The following is a 24,695-nucleotide window of genomic DNA, read 5'->3' on the forward strand; positions in this document are numbered from 1 at the left end:
CCTCCAGCTGGCCTCCCACCTTCCACCCTACATAAACTCAGTCTCATCCAAACCTCCACTCACCACATCTTAGTCCACATCAAATCCAGTTGTTCCGTTATCCGAGCTTGCTGACCTACATTGATCCCCCGACAGCAAAGCCTTGATTTTAAAATTCTCATCCTGTTTTCAAATCCCTACATGGACTCCCTAACTATGGAAACTCAGGGCAGCACGGTAGCGCAGTGGTTAGCACTGTGGCTTGACGGCACCGAGGTCCCAGGTTCAATCCCGGCTCTGGGTCACTGTCCGTGTGGAGTTTGCACATTCTCCCCGTGTTTGCGTGGGTTTCGCCCCCACAACCCAAAGATGTGCAGGGGAGGTGGACTGGCCACGCTAAATTGCCCCTTAATTGAGAAAAATGAATTGGATATTCCAAATTTATTTAAAGAATATATGGAAACTCCTCCAGACCTACCGCCATTTGAGATTTCTGCACTCCTCCAATTCTGGTACTTTGCGCATCCTTGCACATCGTTCCTCTCCTGGCACTATCTGGAATTTCCTCCCTAAACTTTTCTAAATCTCTCTCGTGCTTTAAAACAGGACTTAAAATTCACCTCTTCGATCTAGCTTTTGATCATCTGTCCTGACAACACCTTTTGTGCCTCAGTGCGAAATTTTGAATATGACACTCCTGTGATGTGTCTTGCGTGTTATGCTTTGTTAAAAGCTGTATAAATAAATGGTAAATGTTGCTTTTGTTTCTGTACTTCAGACTGCCACTTGCTTCTAAGCAGCCTTGCTAACTGAACAGGAGATAGGGCATATATAAAGATACCTTCTTCAATTTCACAGATAGCAAGGCGTGGATCCTTTTCAGTGCAACTGAGGTTCTTCCATTTTTTAATTTCTTTTTCCCAATTAAGGGGCAATTTAGCGTGGCCAATCCACCTACCCTGCACATCTTAGGGTGGTGGAGGTGAGACCCACGCAGACACGGACAGTGACCCGGGGCTGGGATTGAACCCAGGTCCTCGGTGCCGTGAGGCAGTAATGCTAACCACTGCGCCACCATGCCGCCCTCAAGGTTTTTCCTTTTGACAGAAGTAGCAAAACTAGTATTTGATTAATTTTACATATAACATGATTTCATTACATAAATTATTTTTTTTGTTGTGTGGTGACTTAGTGAAGCCCTTTGAGGCATTTTAGAATCCCTACAGTGCAGGAGTCCATTCGGCCCATCGAGTGTGCACCAACCCTAGAACACCCTACCTAGGCCCACTCCCCCTGCCCTATTACTACGATAATGTGTGACATAAATACAAGCATTAAGTGTCACAACCAAAGAATTTCACCGCAGGAAAAAGAAACAAGCACAATTCAAGTTAATACAAAGCCACTGCAGGATCACAGTAAACTACCTCAATGCAATAATCTGCTTTTAGAAAGGCATGAAGGAAGAAATACATTTCTACTCCATTTCAGATGAGGTAGGTGGGATAATATACAGAAAATAAGAAATTACAATTATGAAACCAAAACAAAACTCAGGAAAACAGATTTAGCCTCCTTATAAGATTTACCTAAGAACCTTGGCCAATTCTCCAAGGAGGTCCTTCTTTTCTTTCGTAAGGTCGCCTTGTGCTCGAAGCGCACTGATAGCGCCAGCATAAGCTTCAAGTTCTAAAAAGCGAGAGAGAAAATAGCAAAACACATCTCTAATCTACATACTTCCTATTTGTTCCAAGGAAAGGTTAACATTTCTCTTCATAAGCGATCGTTCGGTACCTGCATCTCCTGAGATTATTTTGTATAATAGTCTGCTTTACAGCATTTATCAATTTATTTGCTAATTAAGATTTTTGATTTTAGTTGAATGTTTCACTCAACTTATGCCTCTAGAACATATTACTGTAAATTCAAAGAGAAATCATGAGAAAAAACATCAGTTATTCACTACACAGAATCTGATTGTAGCAGAAAAAGAAAAGAATCCACAATGTTTTACCAAGTTTTCGAAGTATTCTCTTGCACTCATCCCTGCTGAGATCCAGAAGACTCGGCCAAACAGCAGGCATAGTGGTGGGCAGTGTCCTACACGTTCAACCTAACTCTGCAACTTAATTGAAAAGAGTGAGATTTAATTCCTGACCTACACAGCAACGTTTTAAAAATTAAATGCATGCATATTTTTGAAATATAAGTGACCACATGATTTGGGAACACTGGAATGGCAAGACGCCATGTTTATTTGGGAATTTTTTCCAAATAAATTGAAACTGCAATTCATTGTACAAATGCAACAAAATCTACCCATTTACATCCATTAAGATTTCAGAAAAAATTAATGGGGGATAGTTGGTGTATGCATGCGTGTATAATTTCCAAAGCCCTGAGAGAATTATGAAAAATAACCAGCAGAACAATTACAGATTTTATCTTATCCAATGTGGACTGCACCTAACTAAAACTGTGAAGGAGGATGAAGTGTTAGCGGTCATGGACTGCAATTGGTAAAAATAAAGAATGCCACTCAAAACTCTGTGTTCATAAACATAAAGTGCAAAGTTTATTTGCCAGAACAGATAAAATTACTTTTGAATGTATTGCTTAACAGTGGCTCAAAAATATTAGCTTTCAAAAAGTTAGGATTTTTAAAAATTGGCAAAGATCATCTAGATATCTTGGATCCTGTTACAGGACAAAGGTTACAAAATTAAATGCCTTATTTCTATACTGTGTCATTCCTGAAGCTTCTTTCAAACATATCGGTGAGCAGCTACTACTCATTGTAATCAGCAATGGTGATGGACACATTTGTCAGTCTTTCATACTTTTGCCTAGCTTAAATACCGTTGCTATCCTTTCTCCTTTTAAGTCTGTCTCCATTCCATCATTTGATCCCTTGGGTTTTCTCTCATCACTTTCATTCTCAACTCCACTTCCATGGGATACTTTCACCCTCCACCTCTGGCCTTCAACCTCCAACCTTTAGCTTCATTTTATCAATACTATCCCTACTATGCTGCAAACACACCATCCCATATGGATCTGCATACTCAACAATTAAGGCTCAGCATACATTGTCGTACTTACTCTCTGACAGACATCTGAAGGGAACTTCTAAACCTAAGCTGGACATCATGCAAGCCCTATTCCTTTATTGAACCTTTCATGCCGGTTTGTATCTTGCACCGTGGGTCCTAACAATTGTGCGCTGTACTGGCTGAGGTTATTCATGTAGACTCCGCCTTCTCAACCTTGCCCCTCACCTGAGGTGTGGTGATCCTCAGGTTAAATCACCACCAGACAGCTCTCCCCTCAAAGGAGAAAGCAGCCTTTGGTCATCTGGGACTATGGTGCCATTATTTGCTTACTTACCTTGCATTTTACCTCAAGGTTTTCCATTCAAAAAACATATCTGCCCAAGTGGCACTCATTGAAAACCACAGCAAAATCATGATATCATCTTCAAACCTCTCACTTTATTCTGACCTAATGCCACCATTTCTTTAATATCTCTAGATCATAATCCTGGAATGTCCTACCTAACACTATCAGTACAAGTTCCAACAAGTTCCAGAAAGCCTATCACTACTTCCTCAGAGCAACTAGGAATGGGGATAATTATAGCTTTTCTAATAACATACACATTTTAAAAACGCATTTTAAAAATTTGTTATTCAATTTGTATTATGGCGAGGGATGGTGAGGAATACAAATACATGCTGCTGTGCAGAGAGACCTGGGTGTGCTAATGCATGAGTCGCAAAAAGTTGGTTTACAGGTGCAACAGGTGATTAAGAAGGTAAATGGAATTTTGTCCTTCATTGCTAGAGGGATGGAGTTTAAGACTAGGGAGGTTATGCTGCAATTGTATAAGGTGTTAGTGAGGCCACACCTGGAGTATTGTGTTCAGTTTTGGTCTCCTTACTTGAGAAAGGACGTACTGGCACTGGAGGGTGTGCATAGAACATAAGAGGAGATTCACTAGGTTAATCCCAGAGCTGAAGGGGTTGGATTACGAGGAGAGGTTGAGTAGACTGGGACTGTACTCGTTGGAATTTAGAAGGATGAGGGGGGATCTTGTAGAAACATAAAATTATGAAGTGAATAGATATGTTAGATGCGGGCAGGTTGTTTCCACTGGTGGGTGAAAGCAGAACCAGGGGGCATAGCCTCAAAATAAGGGAAAGCAGATTTAGGACTGAGTTTAGGAGGAGCTTCTTCACCCAAAGGGTTGTGAATCTATGGAATTCCTTGCCCAGTGAAGCAGTAGAGGCTCCTTCATTAAATGTTTTTAAGATAAAGATAGATCGTTTTTTGAAGAGTAAAGGGATTAAGGGTTATGGTGTTCGGGCCGGAAAGTGGAGCTGAGTCCACAAAAGATCAGCCATGATCTCACTGAATGGTGGAGCAGGCTCAAGGGTCCAGGTGGCCTACTCCTGCTCCTAGTTCTTATGCCGACATTACACCACTGTAAATCAACCAGGTGCGTCTCCATACCAACTGCAAGTTCAAATATAAAAGCATTGTAATCACAACCAAAAGCTTGTGTCAAATGGACTGCAAACATGATTCACAGTGATGGGACCACAGTGCATTCCAACAATTCCTCATTTGCTGATGGAAAGTAGTTTGATAAGTGGAGTAAAGGGACAAAACAAAATCCAATCAAAACATCAACAGCAACCATTTTTCCAGAGCACATGCAGACCACTGAAAGGTCAACCACCCTCATAAGTACATGGCGTCCACAGAAAGGGGAGAAAATAAACACACCTTTATAAGGAATTTCTTGATACTTATACGGTATTCAGTTCATGGATTCCAGGCAGGCCAGCCTGGATACCCACTCCTAATTACTATCACCTATTACTATTGCCAGTAACTTCCACTGAATGCATACATGAAGCAGCCACCAGATTATGGTCAGAATCATCCTTAGCCATGATGCTCTCCATGTTGAATACTTGGTCATCACTTACAATTAAGATTCTTAGATGACTATTAGAGGGCATCCAGAATATGTGGAACTGTATTCCAGAAATGTTTCATTGCCTTAAAGGCAGGGAAGAAACGCTAAGGGAAAAATGGCTGACTTCCCCCCCAAAATATTCAATATCTTAAAAATGTTTACATTTGGGAAAAGCATCATGAAAAATGTGGTGTTTTTCATTTAGATCCATCTTTTCCTCTCAATGTGTTGGACAGATTTAGGTGAGGGAACTAAATGTAATATCTCCAAATTTGCAGATGACATAAAGCTGGGTGGGAGGGTGAGCTGTAAGGAGGATGCAGAGATGCTTTAATTTGATTTGGACAAGTTGAGTGAGTGGGCAAATGCATGGCAGATGCAGTACAATGCGAGGTCACCCACTTTGGGAGCAAAAACAGGATTATCTGAATGGCCATAAATTAGGAGAGTGGAATGTGCAATGAGACCTGGGTGTGCTTGTACACCAGTTGCTGAAAGTAAGTATGCAGGTACAGCAGGCGGTGAAGACAAATGGCATGTTGCCCTTCATAGGATTTGAGTACAGGTGCAGGGGTGTCCTGCTGCAATTATACAGAACCTTGGTGAGACTACACCTGGAATATTGTGTGCAGTTTTGGTCTCCTTGTATGAGGAAGGATGTTCTTGCTAAAGGGGAAGTGCAGCGAAGGTTGACCAGACTGATTCCTGGGATGGCAAGACTGATGTATGGGGGGAGATCAAGTCGGTTAGGATCATAATCATTGGAATTTAGAAGAATGAGGGGTGAATCTCATAGAAACCTATAAAATTCGAACAAGATTTAGACAGGGTAGATGTAGGCTGGATATTTCTGATAGTGGGGGGACTCCAGAACCAGGGGTCATAGCCAAAGGATATGGGGTAAGTCATTTAGAAATGAGATTAGGAGAAATTTCTTCACCCAGAGTGGTGAGCCTGTGGAATTCATTCACACAGAAACATTGTATGTTTTCAAGGAACTAGATATAGCTCTTGGGGCTAAAGGGATCAAAACATATTGATGGGGGGCGGGGGGGAGAAGACAGTAGGAACAGGTTACGGAGTTGGATGCCACGGTCATAATGAATGATGTAGCGGGCTCGAAGGGCCGAATGGCCTACTCGCTCGCACACCCATTTTCTATGTTTCTATTTAGCTCTTCTATTTAAAAGCTTTGGACAGCGTAAATCACTGGGAGGAAACTATCACCAACAATTACAAAAGCATATATTTCTACCCCTCAAATGATACAAAATGCAAACCATTCATGTATTTTAAATAGCTGTTCATAATATTTAGAAATAATGTCAAATATTCAAGCGCTTCCAGAACTCATTCTCAATTCCTTCCTGTAAAGATATTTTTGTCAAAATACAGACCCTTTCCAGGAGTATCTTTGCACAAAACAGGAAAACAACCTAATCCAAAGAAGCACAAAGTTCAAAATCTATAATGTTGGTAAATGAAAATTGCATAGCTACAAATCTGTACGGTTAATTCTATTTCTGAAGGTTTAGACTCTGCTCAACACAGTACCGATGCCATCAACTTTCCAGGACTACGCACAAGTTGCCTTATACACTTTGATGAGAGTCAGCAGATAAGCCTCTCCAGCACCAGCACACACACAGTGGCAGCAGTGTGCATCATCTTTAAAATGCACTGCAGCAGCTTGTCAAAGGTGTCTTCGACAGCATCTTCCAAACCCATGAACCCGACCACTTAAGGCGGAAAAGTGCAGCAGTCGTGTGCATACACGAGTTGCAAGTTTCCCCAAGTCATTCACCATCCTGATTTGGAACTATATTGTCATTCCTTCAGTCACTGGGACAAAATCCTGGCACTCCAATATTTTGTACCATGGGTATACTTTCACCAAATGGACTGAATGGGTACAAAAAGGCAACTCACCACCATCTACTCAAGGGCAATTACGAATGGGAAACAAATGATGCGCAAATCTCAAAAACAAATGAATACAAACAATTAATCACGGAAATCAAATTCAAACCTGGTCCTGTCCTCACCGAAAATGCACACATATTCCAGTGGGAACATGAATGATTTTCCTCCTTTCCAATTAGATAGGTTAACAGTGATCAACTTCAAACTCCTGCCCACGCTGAGATCACAAGATAGCCATTCAACCCATCCTATTCAGAAACTGCCTTACAGTCAGCTCCAGGGGCGGTTTCAGGTCAGACTTTGAATCGTACATTCCTGCTTTGCATAGCCAGAGCCTGTGAATGGCACAGAGTCAGCTCACTTCACTGGTTGCCAAAATTTGAGCTTAAAATAGCACACACAGAACACAGAAGAGTAGGATAGGGATTATTTAATGGTACTAGTAACCCAGATGCTTGAACAAATGATCCAGGGACACGAGTTCAAATTCCATCACAGCAATTAGGAAATTTAAAAAAGTTAATGAAACAAATCAAGAATATAAGGCTAGTGTCAATAATGGTGAACATGAAACTATCAAATTGTCAAAAAAATACATGTGATTCACTGGTGCCCTTTAGGGGAGGAAATCTGCCACCCTCACCCAAGTCGATGTGATAAAAACAAAATACTATATATGTTGGAAATCTGAAATAACAACTCAACAGGTCTGGCAGCACCCGTCAACAGAGAATAGAGTTAAAGTTTTGCGTCCATTCCTTTTTGTTCTACCTCCCCCCTTTCAACAGCATATAACTCATCACATTCATAGCTCTCTTCAGTTCCAAGAAAGTCATACTGGACTCAAAATATTAACTCCTTTTCTCTCCCTCTCCACAGATAATTTTTTAAAAAAAATTTAGAGGACCCAATTCATTTTTTCCAAATTATGGGCAATTTAGCATGTCCAATCCACCTACCCTGCACATCTTTGTGTTGTAGGGGCAAAACCCACGCAGAGGGAGAATGTACAAACTCCACACGGACAGTGACCCAGAGCCGGGATCGAACCTGGGACCTCGGCGTCATGAGACTGCAGTGCTAACCACTGCACCACCGTGCTTGCCCTCTCTCCACAGATACTGGCAGACCTGCTGAAGTTTTGTCCAGCTCTGATTTTATTCCGGTCTGGCCTACAGATGGCTCCAGACCCACTCCAAGACTTCACCGCCCTCCGATATGGCCCGGCAAGTCACTCAGCCGTATTCAAGACAGCGGGGCTCACTGCCACCATCTCAAGAGCAGTGAGGGTTGGGCGACAGATGATGAATGCTGACTTTGCCAGGTCAATGAATTGAAACTTTAAAAAAAAGAGTGGCTTCCTCATCCATAGTAAAGGGAGAAGATGCTGGGAAAAGGATCAGCGTGTCTGGAAGCAGCTGTGGAGACAAGGGGCCAGGGTTAACATCAGAATCCAACCTAATAACTTGTACATTGTTCATTCAATGGGTTGGCTTGATCGGGACGCGCGCATGCGCAGTGGTCAATGTTTACCTCCCTCACGGGGGGGGGAGGGGGGGTACCAGGCGACGGTTAAACATAGAAGCAGCTTCAATCGGTCACCGATGAGCAGCGATGACATTCCCCCTTTCCAGAACCTTCTCTGAGGGCCCTAAGCTTCGAGTAAGAGGACGAAAAAAAGGCCACACAAGAGCCGCCTCACCTCTCGGCGTCTCTGGGCAACGGAGCTCGGCGCTGATCCTGCTGCGGTTCAGGGCTCCTGTGGAGACTCGGCATCCTTCACTGCGTTCCTTTATTCATTTCCCCCAGGAGAAATCAGAAAGTGCGCAGATACTATTTTATATATTTATTTATTTTTAAATAATTACAAAGCGGCCCACGCGCTCCCCACAGTATCGGCGCTGCAGCTAGCCGCCGGCATTGCCAACAACGACCGCCATTCCGAACAGCGACCGCCAACATCCGGTCAAGTCCTCCAATATCCCACCGTGCACAGCGCCAACTCCCAAAGGGGCGGGGCCTGGACGGACAATCAGCTGCTCCCTCCCCTTCACCATCCAACAGGCATGCGCACGAGGGCCAAGCACCATCCGACACGCATGCGCTCAATGGCAGAGCACCATCCAACACGCACGTGCACTAGGGCAGAGCACCATCCAACACGCATACGCCCAATGGCAGAGCACTATACAACACGCATGTGCACCAGGGCAGAGCACCATCCAACACGCATACGCCCAATGGCAGAGCACTATACAACACGCATGTGCACCAGGGCAGAGCACTATCCAACACACATGCACGCAATGGCAAAGCAACATCCAACATGCATGTGCACCAAGACAGAGCAACATCCAACACGCATGCGATCAAAGGCAGATCAACATCCAACACACGTGCACCAGGGCAGAGCACCATGCAACACGCATGCGTTCAAAGGCGTTAGCAGCACGGTAGCATTGTGGATAGCACAATTGCTTCACAGCTCCAGGGTCCCAGGTTCGAGTCCAGCTTGGGTCATTGCCTGTGCGGAGTCTGCACATCCTCCCCGTGTGTGCGTGGGTTTCCTCCGGGTGCTCCGGTTTCCTCCCACAGTCCAAAGATGTGCAGGTTAGGTGGATTGGCCATGAAAAATTGCCCGTAGTGTCCAAAATTGCCCTTAGTGTTGGGTGGGGTTGCTGGGTTATGGGGATAGGGTGGAGGTGTTGACCTTGGGTGGGGTGCTCTTTCCAAGAGCCGGTGCAGACTCGATGGGCCGAATGGCCTCCTTCTGCACTGTAAATTCTATGATAACATCCAACATGCATGTGCACCAGGGCAGAGCACCATCCGACATGCATGCGCTGGAGGGCAGAGCAGTTTGCAGAGGATCTTACTTCATGGGATGTGGGAAAGGCCAGGGTTTATCGCCCGTCCCTAATTGTCCATGAACCGAATGCCACCTGGGCCATTTCAGAGAACAGTTATTGTAATCAGTGAGAACTCCCAGAAAGATAAGTTTAATTCCCACTCACAATAACGAAATACAGCAGCAACTAACAGGCCCCCCCCCCCCCCCCGGCCCCCCCGCCCAGTCCCAGCCGGACCAGCCGAAGATACCGGTTCCCCTCTGGGCCGATTTCATCTCGAGGAATTAACAAGTCCCGCTGCTGGGCCTCCGCCCCTCAGCGAGGGAGCTTGTGTTCCGCAGTCTCAAACTGGCTTTCTCCTTTTAATCAGCTCACAGCAAAACAGCCAGACACTTTTAAACTGCTCTCAGCAAAACCAGCCAGGCACTTTTTAGCTGCTCTCAGTAAAACCAGCCAACACTTTTTAGCTGCTCTCAGTAAAACCAGCCAGGCACTTTTTAACTGCAAAACCAAACTGCAAAATGGCTGAACCTGAGCTGAGCTCCACCCACTCACTGACATCACTGTTTTCTTAAAGGTACATTACTTAAACATCCAGTTCTTAAAGGCATTCTCGCATGACACCTCCCCCCAAGAAAAAAAAATAAACCATCAACTTCAAGATGGTTCCATTTTTCACTTTTGCACCATCCACTAAGAAATGTACACAGTAAATATACCTTTTCATTTTTTTAAAAAAACAACACATGCAAACAGGTATAATATAGTCCATTTTTCTTTGTTCTTCTTCCTCCAACCGAAATCCTTCTCGATTGACAGTCTCTTTGAACAAAGTCTCTGCACGATCCATCCATTCCTCTACTCCTCGGCATTTCTCTTCAAAATCAGATAATTTAGTTCAATCTGACCACAGAGTCCCTTGCAATTCTCCAATACAGGAACATTGGTGATCACAGCTTTCAGGCAGTCAAATGCCTGTTGAAAGTCCGCTGTCCATTGAACTATACCCACACAAGTAAATTCTTTAAAGACATCAGGCACCTTCTTAACAATCACTTCTTGAACAGGGTACAATCGTTTGCACCACCTTCGCTTCCCTTGGGCTTTCCTTTCCCACTCTAACAAACCCCACTGTCTTATCCTGTTTTACCACATCGGCCTTCCCAGTGCTTTTCTTCAACCACCAACACTGTGACTTTACATGGCCTAGTTTATTGCAGTGAAAACATCTGAAATTTTTCATTTCTTTTCCACCCTCCTGGATTTCTTTTTTAATCTGAGGTACATTCTCTTTATTGTCTCCCATCAGATCACCTTTACCTTTACCACTTGAGTATTTCTCAGGTCCCCAGTTTCTATCCCTCACCGGCTGAAACTGATGTCGGAAACCAATCTTTGATTTATGAACTAATTCATAATCATCTGCCATTTCCGATGCTAATCTCGCAGATTTAACCCTCTGTTGTTCCACATGAGTTCTCACGACATCAGGAATTTTTAAACTCCTCCAAAAGTATAATTTCTCTGAGAGCTTCATACGTTTGGTCTATTTTCAAAGCCCTTATCCACCTATCAAAATTACTCTGTTTGAGCCTTTCAAACTCCATGTATGTTTGACCAAATTATTTCCTTAAATTTCTAAACCTTTGTCTGTAAGCTTCAGGCACTAGCTCATATGCACTTAAGATGGATTTCTTCACCTCCTCATACGTTCCAGATACCTCCTCCGGTCGTGATGCAAACACTTCACTAGCTCTACCTACCAGCTTTGTTTGAATCAGTAACACCCACATGTCCTGTGGCCATTTCATTTGTTTAGCTACCTTCTCAAATGAAATAAAAAAGGCTTCCACTTCCTTCTCGTCAAACCTTGGCAATGCTTGGACATATTTAAATAGATCCTCACCACGTCTTCAACTATGACGCTCTGTCTCATTATCCTCATCCATCTGTACTTTTCCCTTTACGTCTGCCAATTTTAACTGATTGTCATGTTTCATGGCCATTTTCTGAAGTTCAAACTCCCTCTCTTTATCTTTTTCCCTGATCTGTATCTCCCTTTCTTTTTCTTTTTGTTCTGCTAGGGCTATTCTTTCTTTTCTCCTTTCTTCTCTCTCCTTTTCTTTTTCCTCTCTCTCTCTTTCTTTTTCTGCTCTCTCTCTTTCGTATTCAAGCCGTTTTAATTCTTTCATATGTTCCATTTGTTTAATTTGCAACTGAATTTTTGCCGTTTCCAATGAGTCAAACTCTATCTCAGGCAACTTTAAATGATTAACCACCACCATAATTACCTCATCTTTTTGCATTTTGTCAGATAATGTTTTTTTTTAAAATAATTTTTATTAAGCTTTTCATAAAATATCAATAACAAAATGTAAAAGGAACCCAACAGGGTTAAGTACAAAACACGGTCTAGAAAAGCAACCCTCCATAGCCCCCTCCCCCCGTACATAAATAATAAATTAACATTAACACCCCGACTTAACACAACAGGTATATACACCCCCTCAGACCCTCCAGTGTAAATAACAAAAACAAAAATCAAGTAAACCCCCCTCCCCGCCGAATTGCTGCTGCCATTGACTAATGTCTACCGTTCTGCCAGGAGGTCTAAGAACGGTTGCCACCGCCTAAAGAACCCTTGTACCGACCCTCTCAAGGCGAATTTCACCCTCTCCAACTTAATAAACCCCGCCATATCGTTGATCCAGGATTCCACGCTTGGGGGCCTCGCATCATCCACTGAAGAAGAATCCTTCGCCGGGCTACCAGGGACGCAAAGGCCAGAATACCGGCCTCTTTCGCCTCCTGCACTCCCGGCTCCCCTGCAACACCAAATATTGCGAGCCCCCAGCCCGGTTTGACCCTGGATCCTACCACCCTCGACACCGTCCTCGCTCCGCCCTTCCAAAATTCCTCCAGCGCTGGGCATGCCCAGAACATATGGGTGTGATTTGCTGGGCTCCCTGAGCGCTTAACACACCTGTTCTCACCCCCAAAAAACCGGCTCATCCTTGTCCCGGTCATGTGTGCCCTGTGCAGCACCTTAAACTGTATGAGGCTGAGCCTCGCGCACAATGAGGAAGAGTTCACCCTCCCAAGGGCATCTGCCCACGTCCCCTCCTCGATCTCCTCCCCCAACTCCTCCTCCCACTTACCTTTCACCTCCACCACCGCGGCCTCCTCCTCCTCCTGCATCACCTGGTAAGTTGCCGAGATCTTCCCCACTCCCAACCACCCCCCCGAGAGCACCCTGTCCTGTACTGTGTGTGGCAGCAGCCACGGGAATTCCACCACCTGCCGCCTGGCAAACGCCCTTACCTGTAAGTACCTGAAGGTGTTCCCCGGGGGAGCCCGTACTTCTCCTCCAGCTCACCCAGGCTCGATAACTTCCCGTCCACAAACAGGTCCCCCAACCTTTGTATCCCTGCCCTGTGCAACCCCGAAAACCCTCCATCTGTTCTCCCTGGGATGAACCGGTGGTTCCCCCATATTGGGGTCCATACTGAGGCCCCAACTTCCCCCCTGTGCCGCCTCCACTGCCCCCAGATGTTGAGGGCAGCCGCCACCACCGGGCCCGTGGTATACCTCCTTGGAGGGAACGGCAGCGGCGCCGTTGCCAGCGCCCCCAGACTCGTACCCACACACAACGCCGTCTCCAGCCTCTTCCATGCAGCCCCCTCCCCCTCCATCACCCACTTGTGCACCATCGTCGCATTGGCGGCCCAGTAGTACCCCCAGAGGTTAGGCAGCGCCAGCCCCCCCTATCTCTACTCCGCTCCAGGAACACCCTTCTCACCCTCGGAGTCCCTCGCACACACACAAACCCCATTATATTCCTGTTGACCCGCCTACAGAAGGCCTTCGGGATAAACACGGGGAGGCACTGAAACAGGAACAAAAACCTTGGGAGCACCGTCATTTTGACTGACTGCACCCTACCTGCCAAGGACAGCGGCAACGCATCCCACCTCTTGAACGCCTCCTCCATTTGCTCCACCAGCCTTGTGAGATTAAGCTTATGCAGGGCCCCCCAGCTCCTGGCCACATGGAGCCCCAAATACCTGAAGCTGCTCTCCGCCATTTTTAGTGGGAGCTCGCCAATCCCCCTCACCTGGTCCCCTGGGTGAACCACAAACAGCTCGCTCTTCCCCATGTTAAGCTTGTACCCCGAAAAATCCCCGAATTCCCTAAGGATCTTCATTACCTCCGGCATTCCCCCCACCAAGTCTACCACATATAGCAGCAAGTCATCCGCATAGAGCGACACCCTATGCTCCTCCCCACCCCGCACCAACCCCCTCCAGTTCCTCGACTCCCTCAGTGCCATAGCCAGGGGTTCAATAACCAGTGCGAAGAGCAGAGGGGACAGGGGACACCTCTGCCTCGTCCCTCGGTGCAACCGAAAGTACTCGGACCTCCTCCTATTTGTGGCCACACTCGCCATCGGGACCTCATACAACAGCCTGACCCACCTGACAAACCCCTCCCCAAACCCGAACCTCTTCAGCACCTCCCACAGGTACTCCCACTCTACCCTATCGAAGGCTTTCTCAGCGTCCATCACCACCACTATCTCCGCCTCCCCCTCCCTTGCCGGCATCGTGATAACGTTCAAAAGCCTCCGCACATTCGCGTTCAACTGCCTCCTCTTCACGAACCCCGTCTGGTCTTCATGGATGATCTGCGGCCCTCAATCCTCATGGCTAAGACCTTCGCCAGCACCTTGGCATCTACATTTAGCAACGAAATCGGTCTGTAAGACCCACACTGCAGGGGTTCCTTGTCCCGCTTCAGGATCAAGGAGGTCAGTGCCCGGGGCATCGTCAGGGGCAAAGTCCCCCCCCTCCCTTGCCTCATTAAAGGTCCTAACTAGCAACGGGCCCAACAGGCCCATATCTTTTTTATAGAATTCAACCGGGAAACCGTCCGGCCCCGGTGCCTTCCCCGCCTGCATGCTTCCTATCCCTTTGATCAGCTCCTCCAGCCCAATCGGGGCCCCCAATCCCGCCACCAGTCCCTCCTCCACATTCGGAAACCTCAATTGGTTCAGGAAGCGGCCCATCCCTCCCTCCTCCCGTGGGGGCTAGGACCGGTACAATTCCTCATAAAAGTCCCTGAAGATCCCATTGATGCCAACCCCACTCCGCACCACACTCCCTCCCCTGTCCTTAACTCCCCCGATCTCCCTAGCTGTGTCCCGCTTCCGAAGCTGATGCGCCAGCATCCGACTTGCCTTTTCCCCATACTCGTAAATCGCCCGCTGGGCCTTCCTCCACTGCACCTCCGCCTTCTTGGTGGTCACCAGGTCGAATTCGGTCTGGAGGCTGCGCCTCTTCTTGAACAATCCTTCCTCGGGCACCTCCGCATACCTCCTGTCTACCCTCACCATCTCCCCCACCAGCCTCTCCCTCTCCCCCCACTCCCTCCTCTCCTTGTGGGCCCTAGTGGAGATCAGCTCTCTCCTAACCACCGCCTTCAGCACCTCCCATACCATCCCCATTTGGACCTCCCCGTTATCGTTGGCCTCCAGGTACCCCTCTATACTTCCTCGGACCCGCTCGCTCACCTCCTCGTCCGCCAACAGCCCCACCTTCAAGCGCCACAACGGGTGCTGGTCCCTCTCCTCCCCCAGCTCTAAGTCCACCCAATGCGGGCCGTGGTCCGAAATGGCTATCGCCGAGTACTTGGTATCCTCTACTCTCGCTATCAGCGCCCTGCTCAAAATAAAAAAGTCGATTCGGGAATAAGCCTTATGGACATGTGAGAAGAATGAAAATTCCCTAGCTCCCGGCCTTGCAAATCTCCAAGGGTCCACCCCTCCCATCTGGTCCATAAACCCCCTCAGCACTCTCGCCGCCGCCGACTTCCTCCCCATCCTAGACCTGGAGCGATCCAGTGCCGGATCCAGCACCGTGTTAAAGTCTCCCCCCATTATCAGGCCCCCCACTTCCAAGTCTGGGATCCGACCCAACATACACCGCATAAAACTCGCATCGTCCCAGTTCGGGGCATACACATTGACCAGTACCACCCTCTCTCCCAGCAGCTTACCACTTACCAATATGTACCTACCGCCATTATCTGCCACAATGCTCGATGCCTCGAATGACACCTTTCCCACCAAGATCGCCACCCCTCGATTTTTGGCATCCAGCCCCGAGTGAAACACCTGACCTACCCACCCTTTCCTCAATCTTACGTGGTCTGCCACCTTCAGGTGTGTCTCCCGGAGCATAACCACATCCGCCTTCAGCCCCTTCAGGTGCGCGAACAGGCGGGCCTGCTTGACCGGCCTATTCAGTCCCCTTACATTCCAGGTTATCAGCCGGATCAGGGGGCTACCCGCCCCCCCTCCGCCGCCGAATAACCATAACCCCTCCTCGGCCAGCCACGCGTCCGGACCCCACACCCGGCCCATTCCCCACGGCGGCAGACCCCCGTCTCGACCCCCCCCCCCCCCCCCCACCCGCTCCAGCACCCCCTTGACCATAGCAGCAGCAACTCGATTCCACTCCCCCCCCCCCCCCGGGCTAGGACCCATCCTAGCTGTTTCACTCCCCACATTGCACTTCCGCAAGTCAGCTGACTCCTGCTGACCCCGGCCACTCCCGCCTCTCCTTCGACTCCTCCCATTGTGTGACACACCCTCCTCTTCCGTTCCCCACCCACAGGCTCTCCCCCTCCCCCTTCCATCCTAAGCATGGGAAACAACCCTCGCTTCCCCGCCCCGGCCCCACCCCCTTCAGTCTTCAGCGAGGGAAAAAGCCCGCGCTTTCCACCTACCCGGCCCCGCCACCTCTGACACAGCTCCTTTTACAGGCCCGGTCCCCTCACCCCCGACTCGGGGTTCACCCTCCCCCAGGGACCCCATCTCACCGCCGGCCATTCACACCTGTTCCATTTGCTTACCCCCCTCCAAGAGCCCCCCCCCCCCGACCAACCCAACCAAAACAGTGCCCAACCCGCCCTAACCATCCTCACCAACCAGAAAGAGAAAAACACAAAGAAAAAGAAACCAAGAGCAAAGGACCCCCCCCCCCCTCAAAAAGTAACATATCAACCGCAGTCCCCAAACGCCCATCCCAACCCTCAATCTGTGTCCAACCTCTCGGCCTAGAATCCGCAGATTCTTCCGCCTCGACCGATTCTCCATCTCCTCCAACCGCTCCTGCCATTTCTTGTGGAGCGCCTCGTGCGCCTCCACCTTTACCGCCAAGTCTAAGATCTCGTCCTCGTTGTCGGAGATCTTTTCACGGGCCTCGCGGATCGCCACCTCCTGGGCCATCTGTGTCTCCAGCAGCTTATCAATAGAAGCCTTCATCGGCTCAAGCAGGTCCGGTTTAATCTCTCTGAAGCAGCGCTGGATACCCTCCTGCTGCTCCTCCGCCCACTGCATCCACGCTGCCTGGTCTCCACCCGCCGCCATTTTGTTCTTCATCCCTCGCACCTTCTTCGGGTCCACCACTACCTTTTTAGTCGCCCCGCTCCTGGTAAAAGCCATATACTATCGGGGGATTGTTGGAATCTCCTTCCCACACCGGGAAACGTCGAAAAAGTGCTGTTGGGGGCCCTGAAAAGAGCCCAAAAGTCAGTTTGTGCGGGAGCCGCCAAATGTGCGACTTAGCTCCGCATAGCGGCAACCGGAAGTCTTGTCAGGTAATGATAACTGCAATGTTCTTGCCAAATCTAATAGTCTGCATTTCGTTTCTGTCCGTAAAGTACGATGTGTAACATTCTCCACCCCCAAAAACTTCTGAGCCTCTGAAAGAGCCATTGTTCACAACACTCTCCCCACATAAACTAAAATACCACACCGGAAAAGCAACAATCCTTCACTGTCTTTAAGTTCACAAAAGTCAATCCAATAGATAGACTTTTATCCCGGACGAGCCCCCAATTGTTATGGGCGAGGCGTTTTCAGAACCCCAAAATGTATCATGGAGTTCACCCAACCTCTCCCTTTAATGGATTTGTTGCTTTTCCTAGCACACGGCTTTTTCCCGAGGTGTGGGAGTGCAATTATGGACACGTGGGTTTTTAAACACAAATCACTGTTTATTCCATGAACTCAACGTAACATCTTAAATAAACATTGGATCTCTTAACACCCCTTACTTCAAAGATAACTCAGAAAATATTGCAAAAGTAAATACTTCCTTAAAATGTTCCTTCAAACTTCCAAGAGACTTAACACCTTTAAACAGTATCACATCAGGTTAAAGGATATATATTTTTTCTGTAGAATGGCAGAGATATATTAGCTTGAGTGACTTCAGCTCCAGCACCTTGCTTTCTTCCTGCAAACTCTCTGGACACACACAGGCACACCCAAGCTGCTGTCTCAAACTGGCTTTCTCCTTTAAATCAGCTCACAGCAAAACAGCCAGACACTTTTAAACTGCTCTCAGCAAAACCAGCCAGGCATTTTTTAACTGCAAAACCAAACTGCAAAATGGCTGAACAGGAGCTCAGCTCCACCCACTCTCTGACATCACTGTTTTCTTAAAGGTACATTGCTTAAACATCCAGTTCTTAAAGACACTCTCACATGACAGTCTGCACTGATTATTCAGCCAAGGGTGGTCTGGGGCGGTCCAGATGTGCTTCACCCCATTTGACTTCATGAAGCATGCAAACTCCTCGCTAGTAAACGGGGTACCATTGTCTGTGACCAATACCTCAGGGATGCCATGGGTACTGAATGAGAGGCATAGCTTCTCGGTGGTAGTCTTCAAAGTGATGAGCGGCATTCGATGGATGTCTAACCATTTGGAATGGACATTCACTATCAGCAAGAACATTGAGCCGTGAAAATGTCTGGCGAAATCAGCAAACAGGCCAGTCTTGCCACTCCTATGGGTGGAGGGACGTGATTGGTGGTAGCTTCTGATGTTCCTGGCACATGGTGCATTGCTGGACCAGCCGCCCAATGTCGCCATCCAGGTCTGGCCAACGTAGCCACCCCCTGGCTAGCATTTTCATCTTCGACACCCCCAGGTGTCCATTGTGTAGGTCTTGATGTATGGCCTTCCTACTCTGACTCAGAATTAGAAAGCGAGCTCCCCACAGGAGCATGCCAACCTCCACTTTTCACTGTACATCGGTACACGTGACAATGAACAAATCCATCCATCCATCGATACGGTACCCAAAGTATGTGGCCTCTTTTGCATGAAAAACGCATTTTCCTCTCTTGAGGTGGATGCCTCTCTTGGAAAACAGGTGGAGGACTTTCTCTAAGTTGCTCAGGTTGTAGAGGGTGCCATCTCTGCTACTCCACTACTGGGCCGATATCTGGGGTTTGAATATCTGTGTGTGTCTCTCTCCAGCTGACACTGAAACTTCAGAGGCCAGGGGATGCCGCACTGGGACACTTCCTCTGAAGAGAGCACTGAATCGAGCCTGCCGTTTATCCCTAACCGGCAGCCTGAGGCTTATATCACACAGATCTACAGACCCCTACCAATACCCAGGTGATTCTCTCTCTTGCCGGTGGTGCAACACCCACCCGGTTCCTACTTCGCTAGAGTAGCTTTCCCAAGAGAGAGAATAGGACACTGCTGTTTATTCCCTAACCAGCAGTCTGTCCTGAGTGAATCGCTCAAGATGACCCTTGATTCTTGAACCCGGAATTAAGGTGAGGAATATTTTAACAATGACTTGGTCAGAGATCGCTGGTGAAAGATTGAAGAATTTAAACGACTCCAATTATCAGCAAATCAAGGTTTATTGCAAAACCCAGGTCAAAATCATCAACAGAAGAAAATATAATAAAATCTTAAACTCTAAACACAAACTAAGCCTATTCAAAAAGCACTATAACGGACACAACGAAAATTCTTATGATTACACAGTTTTAGCAATAGCACAAGACACAAAACAAGTTCCCTTCCCCAAAGCCTCAACCACTATTAAAGTCAAGGGAGTTTCGCAAGCTGCTGCAGGGTACTTACGGTCACAGGCTGCAGAGGTCAAGTCAGGGGTGCAGAGGTCGAGCCAAGAACGAAGAGACCCTCAATCCAAACACAGCCCCTTTTATATTGTTTTACCTGGCTTTGTCCTGTGTTTGGCCAGCCCCTTTTGCATTGAAAAGGTAAGGTTTTAAAGTTCCCGCTGGTCCCGCCCCCTTTGAGCCGGTCAGATCTGTATGTTTCCGGGTATTCCTCGCAGGTCCGCTCCTTCCAGCTAGGCAGACCTGCGCGATTTGAATTTGGCGCCTGGCTCCGCCCCCTCCTTCCAGTGAGTTTCTGCCGGTAGCTTCTGTCAAGATTGGAGTACCTCCCCCAGGTCCGCCTCCAACTTGGTTTTTTCTACCGTCCGCGATTTGAATTTGGCGCTGACTCCGCCCCCTTCTTCCAGTGAGTTTCTGCCGGTAGCTTCTGTCAAGATTGGAGTACCTCCCCCAGGTCCGCCTCCAACTTGGGTTTTTTCTACCGTCCGCGGTTTGAATTTGGCGCTGGCTCCGCCCCCTTCTCCCAGTGAGTTTCTGCCGGTAGCTTCTGTCAAGATTGGAGTACCTCCCCCAGGTCCGCCTCCAACTTGGTTTTTTCTACCGCTTATCTCCAAGGGCTTTTCCAGCGCAATATACTGAGCCCAGACAGTCTGTTTTCTAGGATAACGAGGTTAAGCTCTCTGGTGAAGAATTTCAGTGTCTTCCAGCTGCTCCGGAGATGGCTGCTATTCTCACCTCGCTATGTTGATGGGGTGTTAATTGGATTCTGCTCTGGTGGAGGCCAGGTCATTTACATTTGCATGGGGCTATGACCATCCCATTGTCCTGCTTGCAGGCAGGCCTCCTGTGTATTCCCGTGCCCCTTTATCTGTGTTTTGATGTTATCTCGTTGTCTGGCTCCTTCTTCCTTGTAGCTCCTAGGGGGGGGGGGGGGTTTGTAAATACTTATGTACTTATGTCCCTACTCAGCTCAGCGGACCAAGCCTGCTGGGAAAACTGGTTCCGTTCTCTTGGCTGAAAAGTCAGTTTACAGTCTCTGAGTTTTTATTCTTGGGCAGTTCCAAAAAGGCCGAATTGCCCGAAAACCTTGCAGATGCCCCTTCGATACGTCCCTACCTGCTTGGACCGTATCGACACAGGTGAAGGGCAATTATTTCCTTTTGTGTGGACCGTAGGCCCCCCCTCAACAACATGCGAAACTACAAGTCCCAAGACAGTTCCCTTAATCTAGGCTACCCCTGATTTCAATGAAAGGGAAAGACAAGACCATACTTAATTCAAACACACAGTAACATATACACATTTCACCGGAACCCCAAACGTAAGGGTCCCTGTACATATATCACAATCAAGTAACTGAAACCCGCGAATCCATACAACTATTTACAATTGCATCTCTTTATTTCACCAAGGATCCTCCTTTCTTGGCTGCACTTCGCTTCTTCCCGTTGAAGGCTCTTCATTTTTCCTCCATCGTCGATACCTGCAGCTGAGAGGTTTAGTCCAACTGAGGCGACAGCATAATGTACCCCCTGTACAACATTTTCTTTGTGGGGGCAAACACTAAACCATTCTCAGGCCCCCCCTGGTGGTGATCGGACAGTTGTGAGGGTCGACCGGTTGGGCTGTGGGCAGGGGTCGCTTTACCTGAACCAGCAGTTCGGTAGCTTTTACAGTCATCCCTTCCCTGGGCGTTACACATCCCTCCCCACTGCGGTCAATTTATCCCGTTCCCTGGGTACTGCCACCACCTTACAAAAGTGATTAATGCCCCTTGTGGACATGCCTTGGTAGATCCCCATAAACACAAATAAATGTCCTGGTCAGAAGCCCACCACTTATCCCAGCAAACGGTGATCCTACCCGGTGACCCCGTGATGGTCCGGTAGGTGTCGTTGTCCATTCGTTCCCAGTCCGAGGTCCGATCCCTCATGTCCAGGCTCAGCTTCCTGAGCCACCACCATCTCCCCAAAGGAACGTCCCCCTCACAGGTTAAACACACCCGCCTGCCCTCAGTCACCCTAACCCGGTCAGTCGCCACCTGTATCTCCTCGCAGAGTACCGAGGCCTCTCCATAGGTGAAGCTCTGGTGGCTGGAGTACCTGGTCGAGTTCGACCCCAGCCACCCAGGCCACCTCCCCAGGTGTGAGTAGCGGGCCTGCTCTATGGTCACCTGGTTTCCCTGTCCGGTAGTGACCAGGGGGGCTCTGCCGCCAGAACACCCATAGACAAAGGACTCTTCTGTCTCGCCTCTGCGGAGTTCTCCCGGTCCCACCATCGCCAGGATCAGCAAACTCCACATCGTCGGGTGCCCCATCTGTAAAAAAAACCAAACACATCCTTGCCTCTACAGAACTACCTACCTCAAAGTGCATGGGTTCTATCCAGCGGCAGCAGCAGCTCCCGCTTTGAAGTTGCCGCAGCCTGTCTGTGATTCTGTGTTTACAGCCCGGCTCCCCAGGGTCCTAGTGCCTGCCGCTATCCGGCGGCAGCAGCAGCTCCCGCTTTGAAGTTGCCGCAGCCTGTCTGTGATTCTGTGTTTACAGCCCGGCTGCACCAGGGTCCTAGTGCCTGGTGCTTCATCATTTTACCATTGCACCAGGCGCTTCTGTGTTCCTACGATCCTAAATACTTCACACACCACTACACACTAATTAGAACTAACAGGGGGGGAATGCTATATACAATGCCACCCGTCTCCGGGTGGCCAAATTAAAACTGTGCCCCGCTAAACTGGGGCAGTTCACCTGTTTGGTCCAACGGCTCGGGCCAGACCGTCCCCTCCCGGGGGTTCGGGCTGCCCCTTGCCTCTCCTTTCCCAACAGGGTTCGGTGATCCCTCATCGCTCCCTTCTACTCGGGCCCCCTTACTGCGGGACCGGGTGACAGGGAGGTGTGATGGGGACCATCTTACCGGGGGCTTGGAGACCCGATTGCTCCTTCGTCCCCTGACTGGTTCCCAAGCCCAAGGTGATACCTCCACTTCCTCCGCCTCCTTAGCCTCTATACTAAGGCAGGCCACCTGACCCACAGGTAAGGGCTTGGGAATCGTTACTGTCCCTGGGCTGGGTGCTTGCAGCACTGTCGGTCTCTTTGGGACTGCCCCTTCGGGACAGCACCTTGTCACCGGTTGTGTGACCGTGGAGTCAGGGACCTCCCCCACCGTCGTTAATTCTACGGGGGGTTTCTCCACTACCACCCCCAGTCTTCCCCCCACCTTGCTCTTACCGGCCCTGGTGGGGTCGAAAAGTTTGCACTGGTTCACGTGGAACCATTTAATCTTCCGGGGGAGCTGTACTGCGTAAACCATGGGGCTGGCCTTGTCCACTATACTGTACGGTCCCGCGTACAGTGGCTCAAAGGCTCCTACCCGTGCAAAATTCCGGACCATTACTTGGTTCCCTATGGCCCATTCCTGGGTAGTGTGGGGCTCGAGTAGCAGCTTGTTCCTCCGGTGCTGGGTTCCCATATTAAACGCTGCCTGCCAGTTAATTTCCTTTAGCTGCTCCATCAGCTTCTTAGCAAACCTGTCTCGGTTTACCTCCCTAAGCTGCCCCTCTGTCAGGGAAGGTATCCTGACATGGATCGGGGTTCTCATGACTCTCCCTGTCATGAGCTCGTGCGGGGAGTACCCTGTGCTCCTGGACTGGCTTGCCCGGATCCCCATTAAAACTAAGGGTAAGATTTCTACCCACCGGTTGGGCGAGCTGCCTGTTTCTTTCCTGATCCTCTCCTTTATGGTCCTATTTAACCTTTCCACAGGACCTGAGGATTGAGGGTTATAAGCCACATGCCACTTTGCCTTGATCCCCAGGACTTTCAGGGTCGCTTGCATCACTTGTCCCGTGAAGTGACTCCCCTGATCTGACTCCACAAACTGTGGGAGTCCCCACCTCGAGAATACCTCCCTGACCAGTATCCTGGCTGTGCCTGCTGCGGTGGCTGTTCGGCAGGGGAAGGCTTCTACCCACTTGGTGAAAATATCCACCAACACCAGACAGTACTTGTAACCCCCTGCCGCTGGGGGAAGGGGTCCAATATAGTCGATCTGTATCGACTGCCAGGGCCCCTCCACCCTGCGGATGTGCCCCAACGAGACCTTTCTTTTATTGGGATCCGGGTTATTTGTAGCACACACCAAACAGCTCGCGCAGAAATCGCGAGCATCCTCCCGGAGGCTCGGCCACCACCCCACCCTCTCCACCCGTTGCCAGGTGGTCTCAGGGCCGGGATGTCCCGCTCCGGGGCTCTCATGGGCCATTTCGATAAATTCCCTATGGTGCTGGGAAGGCACTATCCACTGGTCCCCTCTGAAGAGCATGCCCTCCTTCAGGGTGATGTCCTTTCCCCCATAGGGCCCCTCTATCCTTTCCTGTCTACCCATGGCCGTTATGACTTTCTTTAGCTCGGGGTCCTGTCCCTGGGCAGTGGCCAGATCTGGGGCCAAACTCGTCCCATCCCCCCTCTGGGGCTGTCTTGTAACGGCCGCTACCTGTCCCTCTTCGTACGGGTCCCACGCTATCCCATTCTTAGCCCCCTCTCGAGCCAGGCCGTCTGCTTTCTGGTTCCCCTCGCCCCGTGGCTCTGTTTTGGAGTGAGCTTTCACCTTCAGGATATACCTGTCCTCCCCCTGCCCAACTGCCGCCACGATCTTCTCGAGGAGGGGTTTTGTGGCCAGTGGCTTCCCATCCGAGGAGGTGTATCCTCGGCGGGACCAGATAGCCAGGTACTCCGTGCAGGAGTTACATGTAAACATGCTATCTGAGCAGATGGTATACGGCGTGGGAAAACGGTCGGGGTGGGTCACCACATACATCACTGCAGCCAGCTCTGCCTGCTGGGCGCTGAGTGTATGGGGGAGTTTAAGGGCCAGGGCTATGTCGGCATCGGGGTCCCAGATCCCACAGCCCGTGAACCTGACGCCCTCTGCTACCGTACTGGACCCATCCACATAGATCTCCCTCCCTGTCGGGTGCAGCCCTGCCCGGAGTCCGAACCCTACCTCC

At 49.1% G+C, this 24,695-nt stretch overlaps 1 protein-coding gene across 7 annotated transcripts in view; it reads right to left on the reverse strand.

The window, feature by feature from the left end:
• Positions 1-8,852, reverse strand: part of emsy (EMSY transcriptional repressor, BRCA2 interacting) — a 71,689-nt gene extending 62,837 nt beyond the window's left edge. For 2 of the 7 annotated variants that reach the window (XM_072477403.1, XM_072477399.1), the window contains exons 1-3: positions 8,589-8,852; positions 1,994-2,104; positions 1,569-1,668 (exon numbers count right to left, since the gene is read on the reverse strand). In XM_072477403.1, coding sequence (XP_072333504.1) covers positions 1,569-1,668; positions 1,994-2,063 — 170 coding nt within the window. In that variant the 5' untranslated portion in view covers positions 2,064-2,104; positions 8,589-8,852. Of the gene's footprint in view, positions 1-1,568; positions 1,669-1,993; positions 2,105-8,588 lie in introns of those variants that run through there. The other 5 variants (XM_072477405.1, XM_072477401.1, XM_072477400.1 and 2 more) reach the window with 4 other exon arrangements.
• Positions 8,853-24,695: the final 15,843 nt, after the last annotated feature.

This window comes from Scyliorhinus torazame, chromosome 15, assembly GCF_047496885.1.
Source record: "Scyliorhinus torazame isolate Kashiwa2021f chromosome 15, sScyTor2.1, whole genome shotgun sequence".
Lineage (NCBI taxonomy): Eukaryota > Metazoa > Chordata > Chondrichthyes > Carcharhiniformes > Scyliorhinidae > Scyliorhinus > Scyliorhinus torazame.